The sequence below is a fragment of the Delphinapterus leucas genome, chromosome 13 (genome assembly GCF_059928025.1).
Source record: "Delphinapterus leucas isolate spDelLeu-1000000601 "Yukka" chromosome 13, BTC_Dleu_Yukka2, whole genome shotgun sequence".
Classification (NCBI taxonomy): Eukaryota; Metazoa; Chordata; class Mammalia; order Artiodactyla; family Monodontidae; genus Delphinapterus; species Delphinapterus leucas.
This window is the reverse complement of record NC_143141.1, coordinates 73,921,511-73,941,424: the sequence shown is the minus strand read 5'-3', so window position 1 is coordinate 73,941,424 and position 19,914 is coordinate 73,921,511. Positions and strand designations below refer to the sequence as shown.

The following is a 19,914-nucleotide window of genomic DNA, read 5'->3' as shown; positions in this document are numbered from 1 at the left end:
CTCCTGCCCTGGGCTCCGGCCCACATGCTCAGTGTCCCAAGGATGAGGATCCAGTCTCCCCCAGGGCAGCCCGCACCATCCCCCCACTGTGTCCCCTCTAACGGAACTTCAAAAACTCCCTGAGGAAACTGGTAACACAAGAGGTTAAGGGCCTTGCCCAGGGTCACGCAGCCTGGCAGTGGCACAGGGCGGCCAGATCCTCAGCGCACTCTTCCTAGCGCGCTTCTGCCTCTCCTCCCAGCCCGCTTTTCTCTCCTCATCTTGCTTCCTCTGTCCTGGAATCCCCTGTCTCTCTCCTTGTCTTGGAATCTGCAGTCCTGGTCCCTGAAGGCTGAGCCCAGAACCTGTCGGGGTGGAGGCCTGGCTGGGACAGAAACCATAATATGTCCACCTTCCCAAATCCCACGGTCTGCATCTTGGTTTTGGAGTCAAGGTGTAGTAGGTGCGCCCTGCCCCGCCCTGCCCCACGCACGTGGAGTAGGTCTGGGCGATGCCACAGGTGGCGCGGTGCTTGCTGTAGAAGCGGTTCTCCAGGTCGATCTTGGTTTCCCCAATGAGGTCATCGGTGCCTACCAGATCCCAGTCGTATACGGCTACTGTCAGCAAGGATTCCATGGGGAAGGAGGCCTCAATGTCAAAGGACCTTGTGGGACAGGGTTGGGAGAAGGGTTGAGGGTTGGGCTGGGTAGGGTGGGGTAGGAGGCGGTCTGCTCTGGGGAAGTTGGGGCAGGTGGATGGGACACCAGGAGGCCTTACTTCCCGAAGATGGGGTTGAGCTGCTTGGAGATGTAATTCTCCTTGTCACGGATGTCAGTCTTGCCTAGCCGGATGGCGATGTAGGGGTCGGCTTTGCCATTGATGTCTGCGGGATGCAGGTCCGTGGCCTGGGGTGGGAGGGGTGATCCTGAGCAGGGCCCGGGCACCTTCATCTTCCAGTGTCCCTGCCCCTCTCCCTGATGGTCCCATGACAGTGAGGGGCAGAAGCACAGACCAGGGACTTGCTGTGTGACCCTGGGCAAGTCCCTGACCCTCTCTGGGCCTTGGCTTCCTCCTCTATAAAGGATGGTGCTAGACCAGCCGACCTCCCTGGTGTCTTCCAGTTGGCGGCTGTCAGTCTGTAGATGCTCCAGCCCTTCCTGGGCAGGAGGACTGGGAGCCTGGGGAAAGGATGTGAGGGGACTCTCACCCGGACCACGTAGACCCGCACCAGCACATTGATGGGGTCGTTGCTGGGGATGCCCTGGAACATGCCATAGGTGGGGTCATAGCCGGCTTCCCGGGACACGTCCTCTGGGAGTGGCACTTTGTACACGCAGAGGGAGCCCTGGGGTGAGGCAAGAGTGGGTCAGGGTGCAGCTTCCCATGGCACAGGCAGGGGTGGCATGCAAGACAGACAAGAGCACTGAGGGTCTGCGCCCTGCTGCGGTGGGGCCGTAACCCTTTAGCTGCGGTGGGGCCTTAGCCCTTTAGTTGCTGGGGTACGGAGAGTCAGGGGTTCTGGAAGGAGTGGCTGGAGTTGGGGGGCAACTCTGAGGGGGGTGGAGTGGGGAGGTGGGTTTAGGGCAGATGATCTTTATCAATCAGCGTGGAAGTATTTTTATACTTTACCAACCGGGTTGGCTGACAGTTCCACCTGGCTGTCAGCCCCGGGCTTGGGCTGGGGAGAAGAGCTGGTGGGGGGCTCAGGACTTAGGGCCCACTTGTGCTCCCTGCCTGACCTTGAAGCGCCCCACGATGCGCTCCTCCTCAGTTGCGCTGTCCTCGTTGTCCCCCGTCTTGCCCCGAAGCAGGTTGAACGTGTGCAGCCAGTCCTCGAAGCTGTCGAACTCTGACTCCAGCTCCTTGGGGTACACCTGAGCCAGGCCGAGCTGTCAGGGGGTGAGGCCGGTCCACTGGCCTCTGTCTTGCCCCCGGTGTGACCCTACTTTCTGGCTAGGTCTGCTCCCAGACCCTCACCTTGAGTTCATCAATTTTGGGTTTCTTCTTCTCAGGGGCCTCAGACCCTTGGCCCGGGCCTGGGCTCTGGGTTCTCTTCTTCTTCTCCTCCTTTGCAGCCCTTGCCTTCTCCTTGCCCTTCATCAGCCCCTTCAGGCCTGGCCAGAAACAGACAAGGGGGCAGAAATGATGTGGCAGGAAGGCCTGGGTTGGAGACCCAGCTGTCGCTTTGCTAATTTAACTTGCAGGTCTCTGTGTGCTCATCTGTAGAAAACGCAGACAATGCTGCCTGGCATGCCCGCCTCACGTGGGAGCAGGGCACCAGTATGCCAGAAACGTGCAGAGGCTGTTGTGTGCCCTCTGACAGAGAGGGGCATGGAAGGAGCTTGGGTCTGGTGCCAGCTCACTGTGCTCTCTGGCCTCAGTCTACTTGTCTTTAACATTAAGAGGATTGTTCTGTATCAGCATTTCCCAAACAGCATTCAGTGGAACACTAGGTGTAGGTGTTCTTGGAATGCTTTAAAAGAAAAGATATATATATGTGTGTGTGTGTGTGTGTGTGTGTATGTAAAATAAGCTGGGGAAATATTTTATTATGTCTTCCTTTTAGAGATTTATAATAGCATTTGTATATTAAAGGCACTGAGAAGTCCTGCACCAAGGGACCTGTTTAACCCATTTGACTCCAGAACCCTCTTTTCCCTTCAGAAGACCCATTAATAGTGTTCCATGGAAAAGGTTTGGAAAATACTGAATGGGGTGAGCTCTGAGATCCCTTCCAGCTCTGATGTTCTGTGACTCTAAATGTCTGTCCCTCACTGTGGCTGCTGAACTGGTCAGAGTAAAAGCCACTCTAGATAAGGGCCTCAGCCTGCTCTCTGGTACCCAGGGATGCCTGGTGATATCTGCTCTTGGCTGCTGCAGCTGTGAGGGCCCATGGGAAGGGGAAAGAGAAGCAGCTGGTGTGACAAGCAGGGGAGCCACCCATCTGGGGGGCTGGGAGGGAGAGGCAGAGATCCAGGGCTCCAGGGCTCACCCTCAGTGTTGTCCATCTCCTCCTTCTCCTCCAAATCAATTCCTGAGGCCTCTTGCTGTTGAAGTTGCTGCCAAAAGATGAGGTGAGGAGGAGGGAAGGTGGGTTTCCTAGGGAGGTGTTTGTTGAACACACACTGTGGTGTCAGACCAGTCTTAAATGCTTAGAGGCAGAAACTCTTTTCCATTGGGTTTCAAACCCATGATGTGCTTAAGTGGGTTAAAAAAAAGTTTATGATGTGTACAATGTGACTTAACTGTACTTAGGGGTTATGATTCTTTAATTGTGTATGATTGAAAAATATGTGCTTTTTAATGTTGCTTCTTAGTGGTATTATTATTTTAATGTAGAAAAGTATAACTGAATAAGAAAATGTGCCTTATTTTCTTCAGTCAGTACACACTGGACACTAAATCATCGTTTCACCCAAGGTGTCACCGCCACCTGGTGACAGCCTGTGCAAATTACAGGAATAGACTCGAGACAATGGGCAACCTCTTGGACCTCCAGCCTGGCCAACTTGAATCGAGGAGGTGTTGGTGGGAGAAGATACTACTAGGTGTCCCCCAGTTATCTGCTCTCCTCTCTAAAAGTTTTTGGCACACAGCTACCTAGCTAAAGATTACATTTCCCAGCCCCCCTTGCAGCTAAGTGTGGCTATGGGACTAGATGCTAGCCAGTGTGAGCTGAGGTGATATGTGCAGCTTTTAGGCTGGGCCCTTAAAAGGAAAGGAGTATGTGTCCCCATCTTCTCTTTACCCTTCCCGTGGACTAGTATTAGGACGTGACGGCAAGCCATCTCTAACCACGCAGATGCCAGTAACAAGATGGCAGTGTCTTGGTCCCTGACCCCGCTGAATCACCATACCAACCTTCTTCTTGTTCACATCAATCTAACTTGCTACAGCAGTTTAACCTGTGCTCTAACATGGATAGTAAACATCACACACAACTCGGGTCATAGAAAGGGCCTGGGGGAGAGAATGTGGCTGGATCAGCTTGGTTGAGGAAACACAACCATGGGCACATGTCCATCCTGGTCAGTCGGTCAGTCAGGGAGTCCCCTGAGCTAGGTTGGCAGTGTGGAGAGAGACAAACAAGGAAGAGGAGGCATGAGCTTTCTGGAACTTGCAATCTGGCTCAGCAGACAGAACCCGTGTGCACACAACAGGGGAAGAACATTTCACAGCCACAGTGACGGAGGCATGTAAAATAAAACAGCTGGGTATTATTATGTAAAATAATAATAGCTGTGCAAATACTACTGAGAAGTTGTTGCTCCCTTTGGCCTCTGAGCGTGTATTTCTCTTCTTCCTCAAAGATCACCTCCTCTGTGAAGCCTTTCCTGATGCCCCCAGGCACTGAATTGCCTTTGTTATCATATGGTAGTGTATCTGCTTGCATGTCCATTTTGCAAGTCCAGTAAATACTCAGGGCAGGTAGCCAATCTTATCTTTCGGCTCCTGTAGCCCCTAGGTTGGTGTCTGACTCATCATATATACTCGAGGTATTTGTGGAAGAAATGAATGAGGACTAGAGAAAACCAAGGCAGGGAAGGTAGACTGGACCTCCATCCTGGAAAAAGGTGAGCTAGAACTTCGAGGCTCTGAGACAGCCTGCTCCAAGCTCATGTCGATGGAGTGGGGGAGCCAGCTCTGGTGCAGGCGGGGAAGAAGCTGGATAGGAGGGTCTGATGTGGAGCTGGGGTTACCCCTCCCAGCCCAGTCCCTCCTCGGCCCCCTGCCCAGGCCAAGGCGTCACCTCTTTCATGGTATCGATGGAGGCAAAGTACTTGGACCACCAGTCCAGCATGCTCTCGTCAGGCTCCTCCTCCTCTGGTTCTTCCGAGCTGCCCTTTTTCTTCTTCTTCTTCCTCTCTTTCTCCTCATCAGCCTGCAGGGTTGGCTAGGTCTAGAGTCCTGCATACATCCCCGCACCCTGGCCATTCCCGGAGACGTGAACAATCTGGGGTTCCCCCACTCATTCCGACCATCTGCTACAGGAAAGCCTGGGCTCCAGGAGGCTCTGTGGGGCTACTGACATCAAGGTCAGGGCCTTGTTTTATGAAAGTGGATGTCACGGCCCAGAGAGGGTCATGACCTGCCAGCATGAGCCCCCAGCCAAGGCAGGACTGCCTCTCATGGGCCCTGCAGTCCAAACAGCTCTCTCCCTCTGCCTCTTTGGAGGGGTGAGATGGCCGGGGCATCAGGGGGTATGGGGTGGCTCGGCCCCTGATGCTGTCTTCCTTGGCCTGATACCCTATGTAGTACAGGGTCTTCTCTCCCCAGAGCTCCCCGGCTGGTCCCCACACTCACCACATCCACCTTGATGACGGCATCAGAAGCCTGCAGAAAGGAACCAAGGAGACAGGGACAGACTTAGCCACTGGGGCCGGAAGTGGTAGGTAGCGGCTGGCCAGGGAGGGTGGAGGAGAGGGAGCCCAGGCAGGGATGTTCCCTGTGTCGTGAGCGCCATGCTCACATGGCCAGTTCTGGGTCTGTGGAAGGTCTGCCTCGAAGTTGCTTCCTCAGACCTTCCAGGGCGGTGGTTTGCAAGCCTGGCTGCACGTTGGAATGACTGGGGGCTTTTAAAAATCACCAGTTGCAGGGCTCCACTGAGTCCGAATGCGGGTACTGGGCGCCAGGAGAGCGTAAACTCCCCAGACGACCGCAGTGGGCAGCCAGGGTCAAGAGGGGAGGTGGACACGGCATGAGGCTGGAGGTCAGTAATGTTGGCTGCATGAAGGGCAAGTACCTTAAAAAGTAAGTGGACACAAAATTACACAGCTGAAGAGGAACCTGGTGAAAAGGGCCCCACCAGAGTCCAGGGCCTGTGGGACGATGGGGCAGCTCAGGTCTGTGCCGTCCTCTTGGTTCACTGATGGCCTGAAACCAGGGGGCTTCCCCACCCCGGCCCTGCCTCCAGGAGGAACAGGCTTCTCAGGGAGGAGCTCAGGAAGCTGGAAGCTGAGGGGATGTGGCATCTCCAGGTGTAGCCCCAGAGCCCCTGGCAGTGCCATCCCAGGCCTGCAGGCCAGGCCCCGGGCCTCGACTCCTCCCCTTTTCCATGAGCCATGCCCTGTGCTAACTCAGCCTGCTGGCTGGGACTCTATGGGGACCAGGATGATGAGGTAAGGAAGGATCCTTTCAGACCGGACTCAGATCTCAGAGGCTAGGAGACGCCCCTGTGCTGTGTGAAGCACATGCAGTCAGGAACGGGATTTGGAGAATGTGGTGGGAAGGAAGCCTGCTTCCCGCCCCTCTGCCCTGTCTGGATTCAGGATGGCCTGCTCCAGGCCAGCCTCCATCCCGCCGTCCCCTGCTGACGCCATGTCCGCATCCAAACACCGAGGTGACAGGTCTCCCTCTGGCAGACAAAGAGCCCCAGTCCCAAAGCCAGGAGGAATAACGAGCTTCCACCTGGAAATCCTGCCCCAACCCACACCTTGGGAGAGTTGTTTGTAAATTGCTGGGAAGGAAAACCGGGGACCCTCTGGAAAGAACACTGGTGTTTGCACAGGAATCCATTGCCTATGGTGTCATTTGTTGGAATAAAAATAATTGCAGGCCATTACTTCACACAGTTACTGCTCTCTCTGTCTCTCATACGTGTGTACCACGTGTTCATGCACATGTGCACACACGCACAGAATTGAGAGTCTCGCCTTCCAGGACAGTATAGGATGGGGCTGTGTGCACGTGCAGTCAGGGTTAGCCCTGGCCCATCGCACGCCAAAGGAGGAGTGACTTAATGTGTCGTCTTGTGTGCAGGGTGGCCCGGCTCTGGAAAAGTGCCACCCGCAGTTGCACGTCCCCAGCCAGCGTGGGGCTGACCCCAGGCGCCTTACCGCATCAAGCTTCACCACGGTCTCCAGCTTCTTGACAGGCACCTCCGGCTCCATGTTCACCACGACCTCCCCTGTGGGGTGAGAAGAGGGGCCCCCACTGTACAGCACACGGCGGCCCTGGAGGAGCCCGCCTGGACAGAGAGATGGACAGACAGACGAGGAGGAGCAGGCAGAACCGTGAGAGTCAGGGGTGCTTGGAAGGGCCAGAGGCCTAAAGCTGATTCTAGAGCTTTCCAGGGGAGAGGGAGGAGGTGAGCCAGAGAGGAGGGTGAGGTGTGCTGGGTGACACAGTGGAGGCCGAGGGGCAGGGGATTCGGGGGGTTGGGACGGGGGGGTCCTGGGTCTTCTCCAGGAACCGGCTGAGGAAGCCATCTGCCCTCAGGCCCCCTAAGGACCCCTGGGCTCTGGCCTTTCTGGCACTAGAGCTTGGGGCCACCCTGGGCAGCCTTCCTTGGCCCCCAGGGCGGGAACTCCCTCCTGGCCTCCCCAGCCCACTCAGAGATGGCCTCAGGAGGAAACCAGGTGGGCTGCCCTGTGAGCCGGAGGCCCTGCCCTGGGCCTCAGGAGCGCCATACCCGAGGTGTTCCAGGTGAGGGCTGAGTGGTCCGGGGGCCGGTAGATGAAGCGCCGCAGGGAGCTGACGGTGTGGGAGCCGACCAGGGTGTAGCGGCCGAAGGCCCGGCAGTCCACCACACGGATGTTCAAGGGCGGGTGCAGGAGCTCATTCTCCGGGAGGTCCTGGGGGTGGGGCAGGGACTCTGAGCTCAGAGAAGGGGCAGAGGCACCCAGCTCTGCCCAGGCAGGTCCCGGCCCACACTCACCACTTCAAAGCACTTGACGAGGGTGCTGAAGTTGGGGTTCTTCTTGTAATTGTGGATCAGGGACGACTGCACCCCCTTCCCCGCGCACTCGATGTCTACCCGCGGCCGGTCCACCTGGGCCAGGTTCACCCGCTTCAGGTCCCGCAGACCCCAGAACAGCACCTGCGTGGGGGGCGGTGGGGGGAGAGGACAGTCCCTCAGTCAAGGGCATCAGCTGCGGGCAGGCAGGGCCACCTGAGGAGGAACCGGGCTGTGGGTGGGCTGTGCATCAGGAGGGGCAGGGCTGGGAGAGCCGAGGAGGGGCGGGTGTCCTGAAGGCGCTGTGGGGTGAGGGTGGGTGTTGGGGGCAGATGGGAGGGCCGGGAAGGGTCCTGGACCGTGGCAGTGTGACTCAGTGCAAAAGCGGCAGGCGCCGGACGGTCGCGAGCCTGGATCTGCTACTGGCCCCTGGGTGTGACCTTGGGCCAGTCACTTCTCCTCCTGGGCCTTCAGTGTCCTTATTTGAAAACCGGAGCATGGCCTGAGGTTGCTGAAGACCTCTGAAGTTTGATGCCAACAGTGTAATGCATGCCTACGACCCTCATGGAGAGAGAGTGAGGGGGGCCAGGGAGCAGAGCACAGCAGGGTCTGTTCAGGGCAGGGCTGGGAGGGGCCAGATGGAGTCCTCACACACCTCTATCCGGTACTTGCTGAGCACGGGCCGGATGCCCATAGGCACAGGCATGATGGGACCTCGGTCCATGTCCACTGGGCCATTGATGGGCGGCAGGTCGGCCTTCCCTGCTGGTCCAATCTGGGGAGTGGGGGACATAGTGTCACACCCTGGGGAGCCCGGGGAGAGAGCTCTCTCTCCCCATGAGTTATCTGGCATGTGATCTGGGGAGACAGGGAAGGCTGAACAGCCCAGGTCCCCAAGAACCACACCCCCAGCTTCCTGTCCGACTGGCCGCCCAGCAGGATGGGGAGGAGAAAGGCCCCTGGCCCAGCCCCCTCTTTCCAGCAGCCCCACCTGCAGCAGCTCGAAGGCGGCCAGCAGGTCCCCGGCCGTGGCGTTGCCGCGGTAGATCTGGTAGTACTCGAGCTGGGGCGGGAAGCGGGGCGGGCAGTATGCCTCGTCGGCCATCTTCACCAGGGGCTTGGCAAAGGTCCGGCCTATGAAGTCGGTTTTGCCCTGATGCGACAAACAGCCAAGGTGGCCTCTTGGTGCTTGAACTGACCAAACATGTTCACACCTGGGATCTCATTCAGTCCTCACCACGGCCCCATGTAGTTGCAGGTGTGATCACGCCATTTTACAGATGGGGGAAACCAAGTCTCGGGCTAGCTCCAGGCCATGCTGGCAATGAACGGCAGCTGCAGGACTCAGGACTACCTCTAGTCCAGAGCTCACTCAGGGCACCCCAGTAGCTGAGGTGTAGTAAGTGGCTCCCCAGCTCTGGAGGGGCCACCCTAACCCTCCACTCCCTTACTCCAGAGCTCCCATGGAGAGCTATGAGGCTGTTACTGACTGTGGTAGGTGTGGGCAGGGCTGGGGGGGCCCTCAAATGGGGAAAGGCTGGGGACAGCAGGCTTTCGGGGCACATCTGGGTTTGAGCTTGGTCTGTCTGTGCCGGGAGGTGGGACGCCCTGGCCTGTCTCCTCCCTGAGGCCCCAGAGGCCCACAGCATCGGAAAGGGGTCAGGCTGCAGTGACAGGGCAGGAGACACCCAGGGTCTCCTGGAGGGGCTGGTCAGCAGCCCAGACTCCCAGCTTCCCTGGCAAGCACCCTGGCCAAGGGGCTCTGGGGGTGGGCTGTGGAGGTGACCGCTAACGCAGGTGGAGTGCGGGGGAGGAGGCATGGTCCCTGGTGCCAGAGCCCACCCATACCATGCTGTCCTGGTCGTAGATTTCGATGACAATGATGGGGGGGTCGTCCCGCAACTCATGAGCTTCGCCATAGAGCTCCAGGTTGTCGAACACCAGCATCTGGTCCCAGGTGGGGCACAGGGTCTCATTCAGCACCTGCAGCGTGGAGGGGGGGCACAGGTAAGCGATGGTGGATGGGCAACACCTGAAGAGGAGTCACCCCCAGTCACCGTGGTTTCAAGGGGACGCGGGAGCACGAGCGCCATGTCCCCTGACTTCTGGGAATCTTAAAATGAAGGCTGATGTGAGGTCTGCTCCTGACCCTCTCTCCCAGCCCCCCGCCAATGTCTTCCCTGTCTTCTGTGTGGCTTGGACCTGCAGTTATCTGCCAGCCTTCCCTCTAAGGATCTGGGGTACTGGCTGGTCTGTTTCTCCAGGTCCCAGAGGCTCACAGGCCCCCTCCAGTGCTCTCAAAGCCAGAGCCGCGCCCTCCTCCCCGGGGCCCTCACCTCTGTGCACTGACTCTGGTTGATGAAGAAGACACGGGCGAAGGGGTCCGAGAGACCGCTGCTGTCGGCGGCAAAGAGGCTGCGCGCCTGGTACATGTGGGCGCGGAGCTGGAAGGCCTGCTTCTCTGTGGGGGGAGCAGGCTGAGGCTCGGGGAACAGGCCACCCGCCGGTGCCCTCCCGCCGGTGCCCTCCCGCCCGGGCCCGGGAGCCCTCGCTCACTGGTGTAGACCAGGCTGATGGGTGGGACGGCGTGCAGGCTGGAGCCCTGGGCTGCCTTGACCTCCTCGAAGCCGCAGGGCAGGCCGCACAGAAAGTCCTTGCGCTGCTTGCTGAGGCCCAGCCACAGGTAGAGCTCCAGCTTGGCCTGCACCGTCCAGCCGGCCGAGCCGAAGCCCCGCTTCCCTGGCAGCTGGCGGGGGGGCGCAGGGTCAGCTGCCGGAGCCCACGGGGTGAGGAAGGGGCAGGAGGCTGGAGGAGGCTATGGGCAGGGGGGCCCTGCCCTCCGCAGCCGTCCCGCTGGGCTGTGTGGTGCGGAACACAGGGCAGAGGGGCACGGGCAGGGGGGGACCCCCCACCCCTTTCCTATTCTATCCAGCTCTTCTCTGAGCACCCCGTCAGCTCAGGCCAGCCGGACCCAGGGGTGGGGGTGCTGCCCCCTCCAAGGGGAGGTTGACCCCTTGACAAAGCGCAGACCCCAGCCCCTCTGCCCCCAGTCTTGCTCCCCTTCCGGCACCTTGAGGAAGAGCGTCTTGACCTTGGCGCAGTCCTTGCCCAGCTCCTCCTCCACCATGGAGAAGAGCAGGTCCTTGGAGGGCACCCGGGCGTAGGCGATGCGCTTGTTGTTGCTCATCATCCAGATGAAGACGTCGGGGATGCTGTGCTGAGGCTGGGGTGGGGGCGGGGTGGGCGCCCAGTAAGGGAGAGGTCCTGCCTCTTGGCCAGGCCTGAGTCCACAGAGGAAAGGACCCCGGCGCTGGGTCTTCCTTCTCCTCCCACAGATCCAGCGGGAAGAACATGGGACGGGGTGAAAGGCTTGGTCTCTCCTGTCCCCCAACGGCTGTCAGAGCAGGAGGGGCCTCCTGGATGGTCTGGCCCAGCCCCTCCCGGGCAGCCCCGCTTCCGCCACCTCGGATCACTCTGGTTTGGGGCTGGCAGGGGGCGCACCTCGTCTGCCAGGAAGCGCAGCTTGTGCAGGAAGTTCTGGCACAACCTCAGCTTGTCCCGCACCGTGTGCCGCTTCACCTGTGCCCGCAGGGTCTTGGCCTGCTGCCCCATGCTCTCCTGCCGGCGTCGGGGGTGTAAGTGGGGCTCAGGTCATGACGCACGATGGAGGGTCTGGCCCTGGGGGCTGTGACCTCAGAGACAGATGTCCCCCACCTCGGGCTCCCTTTTCACCTCCAGACCCTCCCTCCATCCCCGGTGTGGTCCAGCCGCATCCTCACCAGCTCCCGCATGCAGGATTTGAGGCGCTCCCGGTCCAGCCTGGTGCAGGACCAGTGGCCCTGGTCCTTGTCCGCAAGGGAGAGGAAACAGCTGGGAGGAGAAGAAGCAGGGCTTAGCAGAGCCCACCCGCCAGCAGGAGGCGTGCAGGTGCCTCCTTCTCTGCCAACCCCCCACTTCTGACCCCCCATTGGCAGCCCTGCCACTTACTAGCAGCCACAGCTCAGCTCCTCCAGGACGCCCCGCAGTCGACGCTCAGGGTAGGACTTTTCCGTTTTGATCATCTCCTGCACATCATTCAGGCCTTCTTCCTGTGAACCAGGAGTGTGAGCCACAGCCCCCTCAGCCTCCCCAAATGTCTCCCCCATTCATCAGGGGGATGAGGGGCTAGCGCCCTAGGACCTCCCACGAGTGCCATCTCTGGACTGTCTCGCCATCACAAGGAAACACAAATTTTCCACGTTCTGTTTTCAGAACCTGAAGGAAGAAGCCACCTCTGGGCCATGAGTCTGTGGTCCTGGTGGACCCACAGGGGTCGGGCAGAACTCAGGGCTAGATGCAGGGGGTGGGGGAGTGCAGGCCAGAGACAGAGGGGTTGGCCAGTCACCTCCAGGGAAACCCGGGGCTGGATGGGCCAGGGTTCCCAGACTCCACTCCGGGCAGCCCTCAGGCTCTCCACCGCTCTTGGGACTGGGGCAGGGACAGGAACACAGGTTCTACTGGGGCCATTCTGCAGTTCCTCCCTCAACCCCATGGCATGCTGCCAGGCAGACAGGACTTGTGTGTTGCAGGGGAGCTGTCCAAGCTGGGCGAGGCCCTCTGAAGCATACGCCCTCCGCCTTTCCCCTCCCCGCCGTGGCCTGGCCCTGACCAGCTTGTCTGCGACGTGGTCTATGATGTTGGCATTGTAGAGGCGGCGGCGCTGGTCCGGCCACCAGCTCTTGATGTAGATGCAGGGCTTGCGCTCCAAGTAGGGCAGATAGAAGTAGTTCCTGGGGTGGGAGCAGGTGGGAGGTTGAGGACTGGGCACCCAGGCAGGTGGGGGTGGGGCGGGGCCAGGCCATGAGAGGATGGGAGGCAGCAGGCAGGGCTCCCAGGACCCTCTGTCCTGGCCGGCTCACCTGTCGGTGATCTGGGGCCGCATGGGTGGGCTGGAGGAGACTGAGGCCAGGTCCCCACCGTCGTCAGTCTCGTCGTCACTCGACTTCTGGATCAGATCCACTTCCTCCTCGTCCCCAGGCTCCTTCTGAGGCCGAGGCCGAGGCCGCTGGGGCCGAGACAGGCCATCGACTTCGTTCCCATAGTTGCCTGGAGGCAGAAGGGGGCACCCGAGGGCCTAGAGTCCTTTTCCCACCAGGCCCCACCCTGCCCTCCAGTCCAGGGGTCTGTGAGAGGGAAGAGGGAGAGTCAGGGAATGGGGCCGGTGCTCACAGGCCTGTGTCAGCTCAGACACGATAGAACACTCGCCGGAGGAAGGGGCCATGTCCTGCACTCCTGCAGAGGTCTCACTAGGAGCCCTGATGACCACTGAGCTCAAGGTCCAGCCCAGGACGTGGCCCGTATTCCCACTCTCTCCTCTCCAGTCCCATGAGGGCCTCGCTCCCTTCTGCAGGGAGGGCTTCTTCCCTCCTCGTGTCCCTAACACAGCCTAGCGCCTAGGTGGAGCTGAGGCCGGCCCTGTGGGGCGTGCGTTCTCAGGTGCAGTCGCTGTATGTGGCGTGGGTGCCTGAGGACACGTGAGGGCAGTGGTCAAAGTTCCCCGCCACCCCCAGGCTGTGGAGCAGGGCTTGGCAGCCACCAGCCCTGCGAGCCCAGCTCTCACCTATAGTGACCTCAAAGGTGATGGGCTTGTCTCCATTTTTCCGGTCGATCATTGAGGCCTCCAGGAGGGCTCCAAATAGAAAGAATTCTTCCATTTTCCCCACGCAGCTCTGTGGAGAAGGTGGTTCAAACCCTCCGGAAAGCTTAACGGTGTGGGGGGTTGGGTCTGGGGCCAGGCCTCCTCCTACGTCTTACAGACAGGCCCTTGGGGCTAATGGTAGGGACATCCTACCCAGCTGTGGAGCTACGAGCCCCGACACTGAAGGCCCAATTCCTTCGGCCCTCCAGCCTGTCCCCGGAGGAAGGGCTGCTATGTTCAGCACAAGGACAGCCATGGCCAGGAACAAGGCAGAGACAAGGCTCCACCTTGGGGCCTCCGGGGAGAGCACAGGCACAGGCAGTGGAAGGGGACAGAGGTCCTCCTGCTTTCTGGGGAGGCAGGCCCCATCCTGGGGTCTGGCCCCTGAGGCAGGCAGGAGGGACACTGGCAGAGGCCAGGCACAGGCTGCCGTGGTGGGAAGGGGGTTGAGCGGGGGGGCTCTGGAGGACAGCACAGTGCCCTGGGGCCTCACCTCGGAGACGGGTGTGGCCGGTTCCACCTGCACCTCCGTGGAGCTGGTGAGCTCAGGGTTGGAAGTGTCCAGGATCTCCACCGCCAGGCCCAGCATGAGGCGGGCGCGGAAAGACACGCCCTCCCCCAGGCCCTCATTCAGGTCCTGGTGCTCGTCCAGCAGCGTGTAGTTGCGTGTGGAGCCATACATGTTCACCCAGGCGGGGCCCAGCGTGGGCAGGAAGCCTGCGGGCCGGGGGCAGAGGGTCGAGGGGCTCACTTGGGTGGAGGGACCTGTTTGGGGGGCTCCTGGCCTGTACCTTCTGGTTGCTGAGCTGAGGACCTCGTGTCTCGCTCGGGGAAATGTCTGAGGCAGCAGAGGGCCTGCGGGCAGCGAGGCTCACAGGGGCTGCGGGGAGAGCGGTGTCTGCTGTGCGGGGCTGGCTGTGGGGTGACCTTGTCACTTGCATGGGGCACTTTTGTGTGTCTGCTTATTCTCTGCGGGAGCCTGAGCTGGCCGTGCCTCTCCACATACACACACGTCCATTTCTGTGGAGCAAAATCATGCCCCCTGCTTCCTGGTGCCTGTTGCAGGGGCCGTCTGTGATCTACTTGAAGGACAGATGCCAGCACCTCCCCAGCTCCTCAGCAAGGCCTTTGCCGTCTGTGCGTGCCACGAGGGTCTCACCTGCTTCTGCAGACCCCTCCCCTCCTCCCTGAAGGCCCTTACTCTCCGCCTGTGCCTGTTAAACGCTCTTCCTCCACGAAGTACCCCCATTTCCTAGGCCCGACTATTTTTCTCCCATTAGGATTTGTTATGTCTCGTGTGTAGCACGGATTCAATTCTGCCTTAAGAGTTTTGTTTGGTTTCTGTTCTGCCTAGTTTATAAAAAACATTATAGCATTTAAAAAACTGAGATATTCTTCCTATAGCACAAAATTCACCATTTTAAAGTATGCGTTTCAGGGGTTTTTCGTGCATTCACTATGTTGTGCTACCATCCAGGACATTTCCATCCTCCTCAGAAGAAACCGCATACCTTTCAGTGGCTCGTCCCAGTTCCCCTCCCCCCAGCTCCTGGCAACCACTCGTCTACTTCCTGTTTCTATGCACTTGCCTGTTCCGGACATTTCATACAAATGGAATCATGCAATCTGTAGTCTTTTGTGCCTTCTGTCTCAGGTTTTGAGCATTTGGTAGCACACCTGTCTCCCTCATCCCCAGGGGAGCACCGTGAAGACCGGACAGATTCCTCCTTGTTCTGTATCCCTGGTACTCAGCTCAGTGCTCTGGTCCTACAAGTCTGTAGCTAGGTACTATGGCAGCAGTGCACTCATATATGTACTACATATGTATATATACACATGTATATAATTACTATTATTTTCATTTTACAGATGGGAAAACAGGCATGAAGTTCACGCAGCTTCTAACTGTCAGAGCTGGGGTTCAAATCCAGGCAGCCTGGCTCAGGAGGGCCCAGGCACGTCTGTGTAGACGTGAACCATGAGTTTCCACCCTTCCCTGGAGGCGGGGGCTGTTGGCAATGCCCTGACCATGCCTGGCACCTTTCAGGCAGAGGTGCGGGATGGTGGTGGTGCATGGGGGGGTCTCATTTACGCTACCCCTTTAGCCCCACGTCCCATCCCCGGTCTCCTGCTGCTGACCTTTGTCTCCGTCGTTGGAAATCTTGCGCAGGTCAATGAAGTGGGTGCCGATGGCCACGTCGTTGACCTTGTCTGAGTCCCGGATCTGTACCTTCATGCGCTTGCAGAGCGGGGGGAACAGGTCTGTAAAGACCACCTGCTCATTCCACAGTGGCTCATAGCTGCTTTTCTGCACTGAAGTCTTGCCCTGGTGGGAGGGAGCGAGGGTTAAGGCTTGTGTACGTGCATAAGTGTGCATGTGTGTCTGTGTGTGAGTGTGTATATGTGTGTTATGTGTGTGCATGTGCTGTGTGTGTGTGTACTTACCTCCTCACCCTTCCCCACCCCAGCCTCTCTGGCTCTTCTCCCTCTCAGTGCCCCCCTCCTCTCAGCTCTTGGTGAGCTGGGGGCAGTGAGGAATCCCTACGGCCCAGCCTGGCCTCGCCCACCCAACCCCTCTGAGCTAGAGCTCCCCTCATCTCTCTCTCCTCACTTCTAGAGGTGACTCACCAAGGTGATCAAAGGCCAGTCTCGTGGCTTCTGATTTTGCCTCACGTCCGTCCCCAGGACCTCACACCCAACCCCTTGCACCTCTGGTGCCTGTCACCCCAAGCCCCAGCCTCCTGCACCTCAATACCTTCTGGCCGGCAAAGAAGACTTGCACGTAGGGGTCGACCAGGTCCTTGTTCTCACCGATGAAAGCCTTCTTCATGTTGGCCATGAGGCTTGTGTTCATGCGGGGCAGCCCCTCTGCTCGGTAAATCTTCACGTAGAACCGGGCCCACTGGCGTTCGGAGGGCACCCCCTCGGGGAGCAGCAAGTTCCTGCCGGCACATACAGCTAGGGCTGTGGTAGCCAGCCCTGGGCACCCCGACTCCTGCCTCAGCATCTACATACCCCTGGGGGCCGGGACAACAGGTGAGGGACGGCTGAGAAGGCCCACACTAGGACTAAAAACACTGGAGTTTAGGGCACCTGCTGTCTTGTGATCCTGGGCAAATCTCCCCATCTCTCTAAGCCTCAGTTTACTCACCTTTAACATGGGAATAATATGATATTCCCTCTCAGAATATGATAAGGCTCAAATAGGTTAAAATATATGAGTACTTTGTAAACTGTAGCGTGGGAGACCACTCTTAATAATATTATCCAGTTTTCTCAGCTGTGTGTCACATCTTTCGTCTCCTATACAAAAACCTCACAACTGGCCCCCACTCTCCCTCCCCGGCCCATGGAAGGCATGATTCATTGGATCCTGCACTTTTCCTCACTGAATCCAGATGAGGTCCCAGAATATTCCTCAACAACCACTGTCAGCTGCCTGGAATTGGTACAGAAAATAAAACCTCTTTGCTCTCCTGCGTGTAGACTCAAGACCCAGCACCTCTGGGACTTTGCTTTCTTTTTTCCAAGTTTCTCACAGTCAGAAGCCTGGATGTCAAATGACTGTCACTCGTGACTGTCCTCTGTGAACCCCTGCCTGCCCTTCCTCAGTCCTTTCTGCCCCATGAGGAGAGTCCCCGGACACCGAGGCTGGCCTGGCCTCAGTCCTTCCAGGGAGAGATGGGCCATCTGGGCATGGGGGTAGGGAGATGGAGGGTGAGATCTCTGGGCAAAGTCCACCCTGGGGGTTCCCTTGGTGTTCCAGGAAGGGCTGGGCCGGGTCTCCAGGGGCTGGGGGAGGATGGGAGCCTCACCCCTCAATGTCTTCCTCTTCCGTCTCGTTGGCCTTGTGGGGCGTCTTGATGTTGTCCCCCTTGCCCACCACGGCGACGTCACACTTCACGTAGCCCTTCAGCCCCGCGGAGATGTCGTCGGGGTCCGACAGGATGGCCCACTTGTGGTGGAACTGGTGCTCTGCAGTGGCGAGGAGAAGGGGCTGCACCTGCTGGCCTACCCAGGGCGGCACCTGTCCGCGGGGCAGGCCTCGGAGCCCAGGTCACCAGGTCTTGGGGCCCTGGGGCCACAGCTCTGCCTGCCTCTCGGCCAGGGAGACAGAGGTCCCCGAGCAAGGGTAGCCGAGGCAAGGTCCCGCCCCTGGTCATGCACCCAGGAGTGTGGCGTGGCTTCAAACAGAGGAGCCTCGTAATTGGTTTCTCTGCCTGCAGCCCTCCTGCCCCCAACCCATGCAGTCAACCACCATGCAGCTGCCAGACAGAGCCCTCAAAGAGGCCCTCCCTCTCTCACTCCCCATTTCAAACCCACTTGAGGCTCCCCAGTACTTGGGGGAAAGACCACAGACCTCAGCATCCCCTGTGGGGTCTCCTGATACAGCTCTCCCCAGCTCTCAGTGTTCACCCTCCGCCCGCCCACCCCTCCCCACGCCGTGCTCCTGCAAGCAGAGCTGTTTACCCCTCTGTGAATAATTCATATTGCTGTTTCATACCCCCATGTCTTTGTGGCTGCTGTTCTTTGAGCTTGGAATGCCCCCATCCCTTCTGCCCCCCACCCCAACCCTCCACCTCCCTATTCACACTTCTAATCATTTTGTTCATGTGTCTCCTCTTCCATGCAGCCTTCCCTGATTTCCTCAGAAGAGCTGATCCTGGCCCCTTTCCATATGCACATCTCTTATCTCACTGTCACTGTGATTATCTACTTATTGTCTGTCTCCAATTTCAGACCGAAAGCCTCCTAGAGACAGACACTGGTAGTGTCACCCCAATACTCCCAGGAATTAAGATGGTGTGGAGGAAAGGACAGATGTCAGGAGAGGAGCCCACCCTAGGACGGATCTGCCCCTTCAGGTTGACTTTAAAGCTGTTTGCAGGCGTAGCCTGTACGAAGGGCACATCTTCTTCCTTGATTTTGTGTGGGCACTGGAATCTCCAGGGACTCAGAAGTTTCCTCTTCCCCTCCCTCCTCTTTCAACTTCTCCTATAGTTCAGACCTGTTGCCAGCAAGCCTCTGTCTCCATTTGGTTCTGTGAGATGTGTTCAGGACTGTGTGCAGAAATCGGCCTGTTTGGGGATAGGCCAGGCCAACTGTGTCTCCGGAGAGATAATGCCATTGCAGAGTCCGAAGAGATAGATCGGGATGGTGAGAGCGGAGTAAGCCATGTGTATGAGGGGTCACTGGAGGCCGTCAGCTGAACTGGCACACCTCAGGAGGAGGGGGCCATGTCCTAGGCTGCCCCAGAGCTTCCACTCTTGCCAGAGTGGATGTTTGTGGGATGGATACATGAACAGATAGATAGCCAGATGGCTGGATGGGGAGATGGATAGTAGAAGATGGGTGGTAGGGTGCCTGGCTGGCCTAAAAGGTAGATGGATAGAGGGATGGATGGATGGCAGATGGATAAATGGATAGAAGGATGGATTAACATACGGACAGGTGAGTAGGTAGATATGTGGGTGGGTGAAAGAATATATGGGTGGATGGACAGATGTGTGAATGAATAGTTAGATGAACTGGGGAAATTTAGCAAGGAAAGAGAATAAGACTCAGGAGGGACATAAAATTTGTCTTCAGAGTTAAAGGCTATTTGAAGAGGGAGTGGATTTTTTCTTTCTGTTCCTTCAGAGAGAGATTGGACTGGATGTTTTTAAGGTCTCTTCAAGCTTGAATGTTCTATGATTTTGTGATTTTTATGTGTATAATCTTGGGTTTTCAGCTTAGATTTCCTGGTCTGAGTCATAGTTATAATGTGCACCAGCCAAGTGTCTACTAGGTTGAACATAAGGAATCGCCAATTTGTTCAACCTAATAGTTTAGTGGCACCTCTGAGACACAACTTCTTTTAGCCTCATTTATCTCATCTGTAGAATGGGAAGGAATGCTGATGTCTCCCTCACTGTTTTTTGAGGGTCAAATGTGATTGTCTGGGTGAAATTGTATTGTCACTGTCAGAGGGTCTAATGGGGTCCTTACTGCACCCAAGTGGCGGGTTCACTTCAGGGACATGGGTGGGGCCCAGTGCCAGCTTGTCTGCCCGTGGTTCCCAAGCTGGCCGTGTGGTGAGTGTTGTTTGTCAGGCTGAGGCACCTTCTCTGTCTGGTCCAACCCTCACCAGCCCTCTGGGCCACGGCTTGGGGTTCCCTCACTAACCCCACGCGGTGTTGGCGTATGGGTTCCCCCAGAGCTGCTAAGCAGATAGCCCACGCGGCTGTTCTCAGGCAGCCTGGGTCCCTGGATGGATGGTCAGTGAAGGTGTTTTCAGGGCACAGTATCCCTCAGAGACTGCCCCCCACCCCCGCATTGGGTGTTGAGGACATTGTGGCTCAGTAGGGACTCTGAGGGAGTCACACGGCCTGACCTCACTGTAGACCAGCTGGGTGACCAGGGAAGCCCCGGCACTTCTCTGGCGCCCAGGCCCCTCAGCTGTAAAAGGGGGCCATGCTGCCGACTCTGCAGGCCTCCCGTGAGCCCCGCCGATTGGGCGCAGGTGGTCACTGCGACTGTATGCAGGCTGGGCACCCCATCGCTCTGCATACTTGAAGACCGTGTGCACTCATGGCCTTACCTG

At 58.3% G+C, this 19,914-nt stretch overlaps 1 protein-coding gene across 1 annotated transcript in view; it reads right to left on the bottom strand.

Annotated features, from left to right (window-relative positions):
- OTOF (otoferlin) overlaps positions 1-19,914 on the bottom strand; it is a 91,393-nt gene that overhangs the window by 6,799 nt on the left and 64,680 nt on the right. Inside the window, 29 exon segments of the mRNA XM_089923384.1 lie at positions 473-643; positions 757-884; positions 1,187-1,324; positions 1,719-1,853; positions 1,957-2,093; positions 2,972-3,038; positions 4,730-4,861; positions 5,284-5,313; positions 6,816-6,946; positions 7,391-7,553; positions 7,637-7,798; positions 8,310-8,429; positions 8,646-8,807; positions 9,503-9,637; positions 9,991-10,115; positions 10,211-10,468; positions 10,471-10,527; positions 10,530-10,673; positions 10,676-10,877; positions 11,156-11,272; positions 11,434-11,524; positions 11,642-11,742; positions 12,303-12,423; positions 12,553-12,739; positions 13,254-13,362; positions 13,825-14,048; positions 15,471-15,657; positions 16,087-16,273; positions 17,147-17,306. Of these exon segments, the coding sequence (XP_089779510.1) occupies positions 473-643; positions 757-884; positions 1,187-1,324; positions 1,719-1,853; positions 1,957-2,093; positions 2,972-3,038; positions 4,730-4,861; positions 5,284-5,313; positions 6,816-6,946; positions 7,391-7,553; positions 7,637-7,798; positions 8,310-8,429; positions 8,646-8,807; positions 9,503-9,637; positions 9,991-10,115; positions 10,211-10,468; positions 10,471-10,527; positions 10,530-10,673; positions 10,676-10,877; positions 11,156-11,272; positions 11,434-11,524; positions 11,642-11,742; positions 12,303-12,423; positions 12,553-12,739; positions 13,254-13,362; positions 13,825-14,048; positions 15,471-15,657; positions 16,087-16,273; positions 17,147-17,306 (4,081 nt within the window).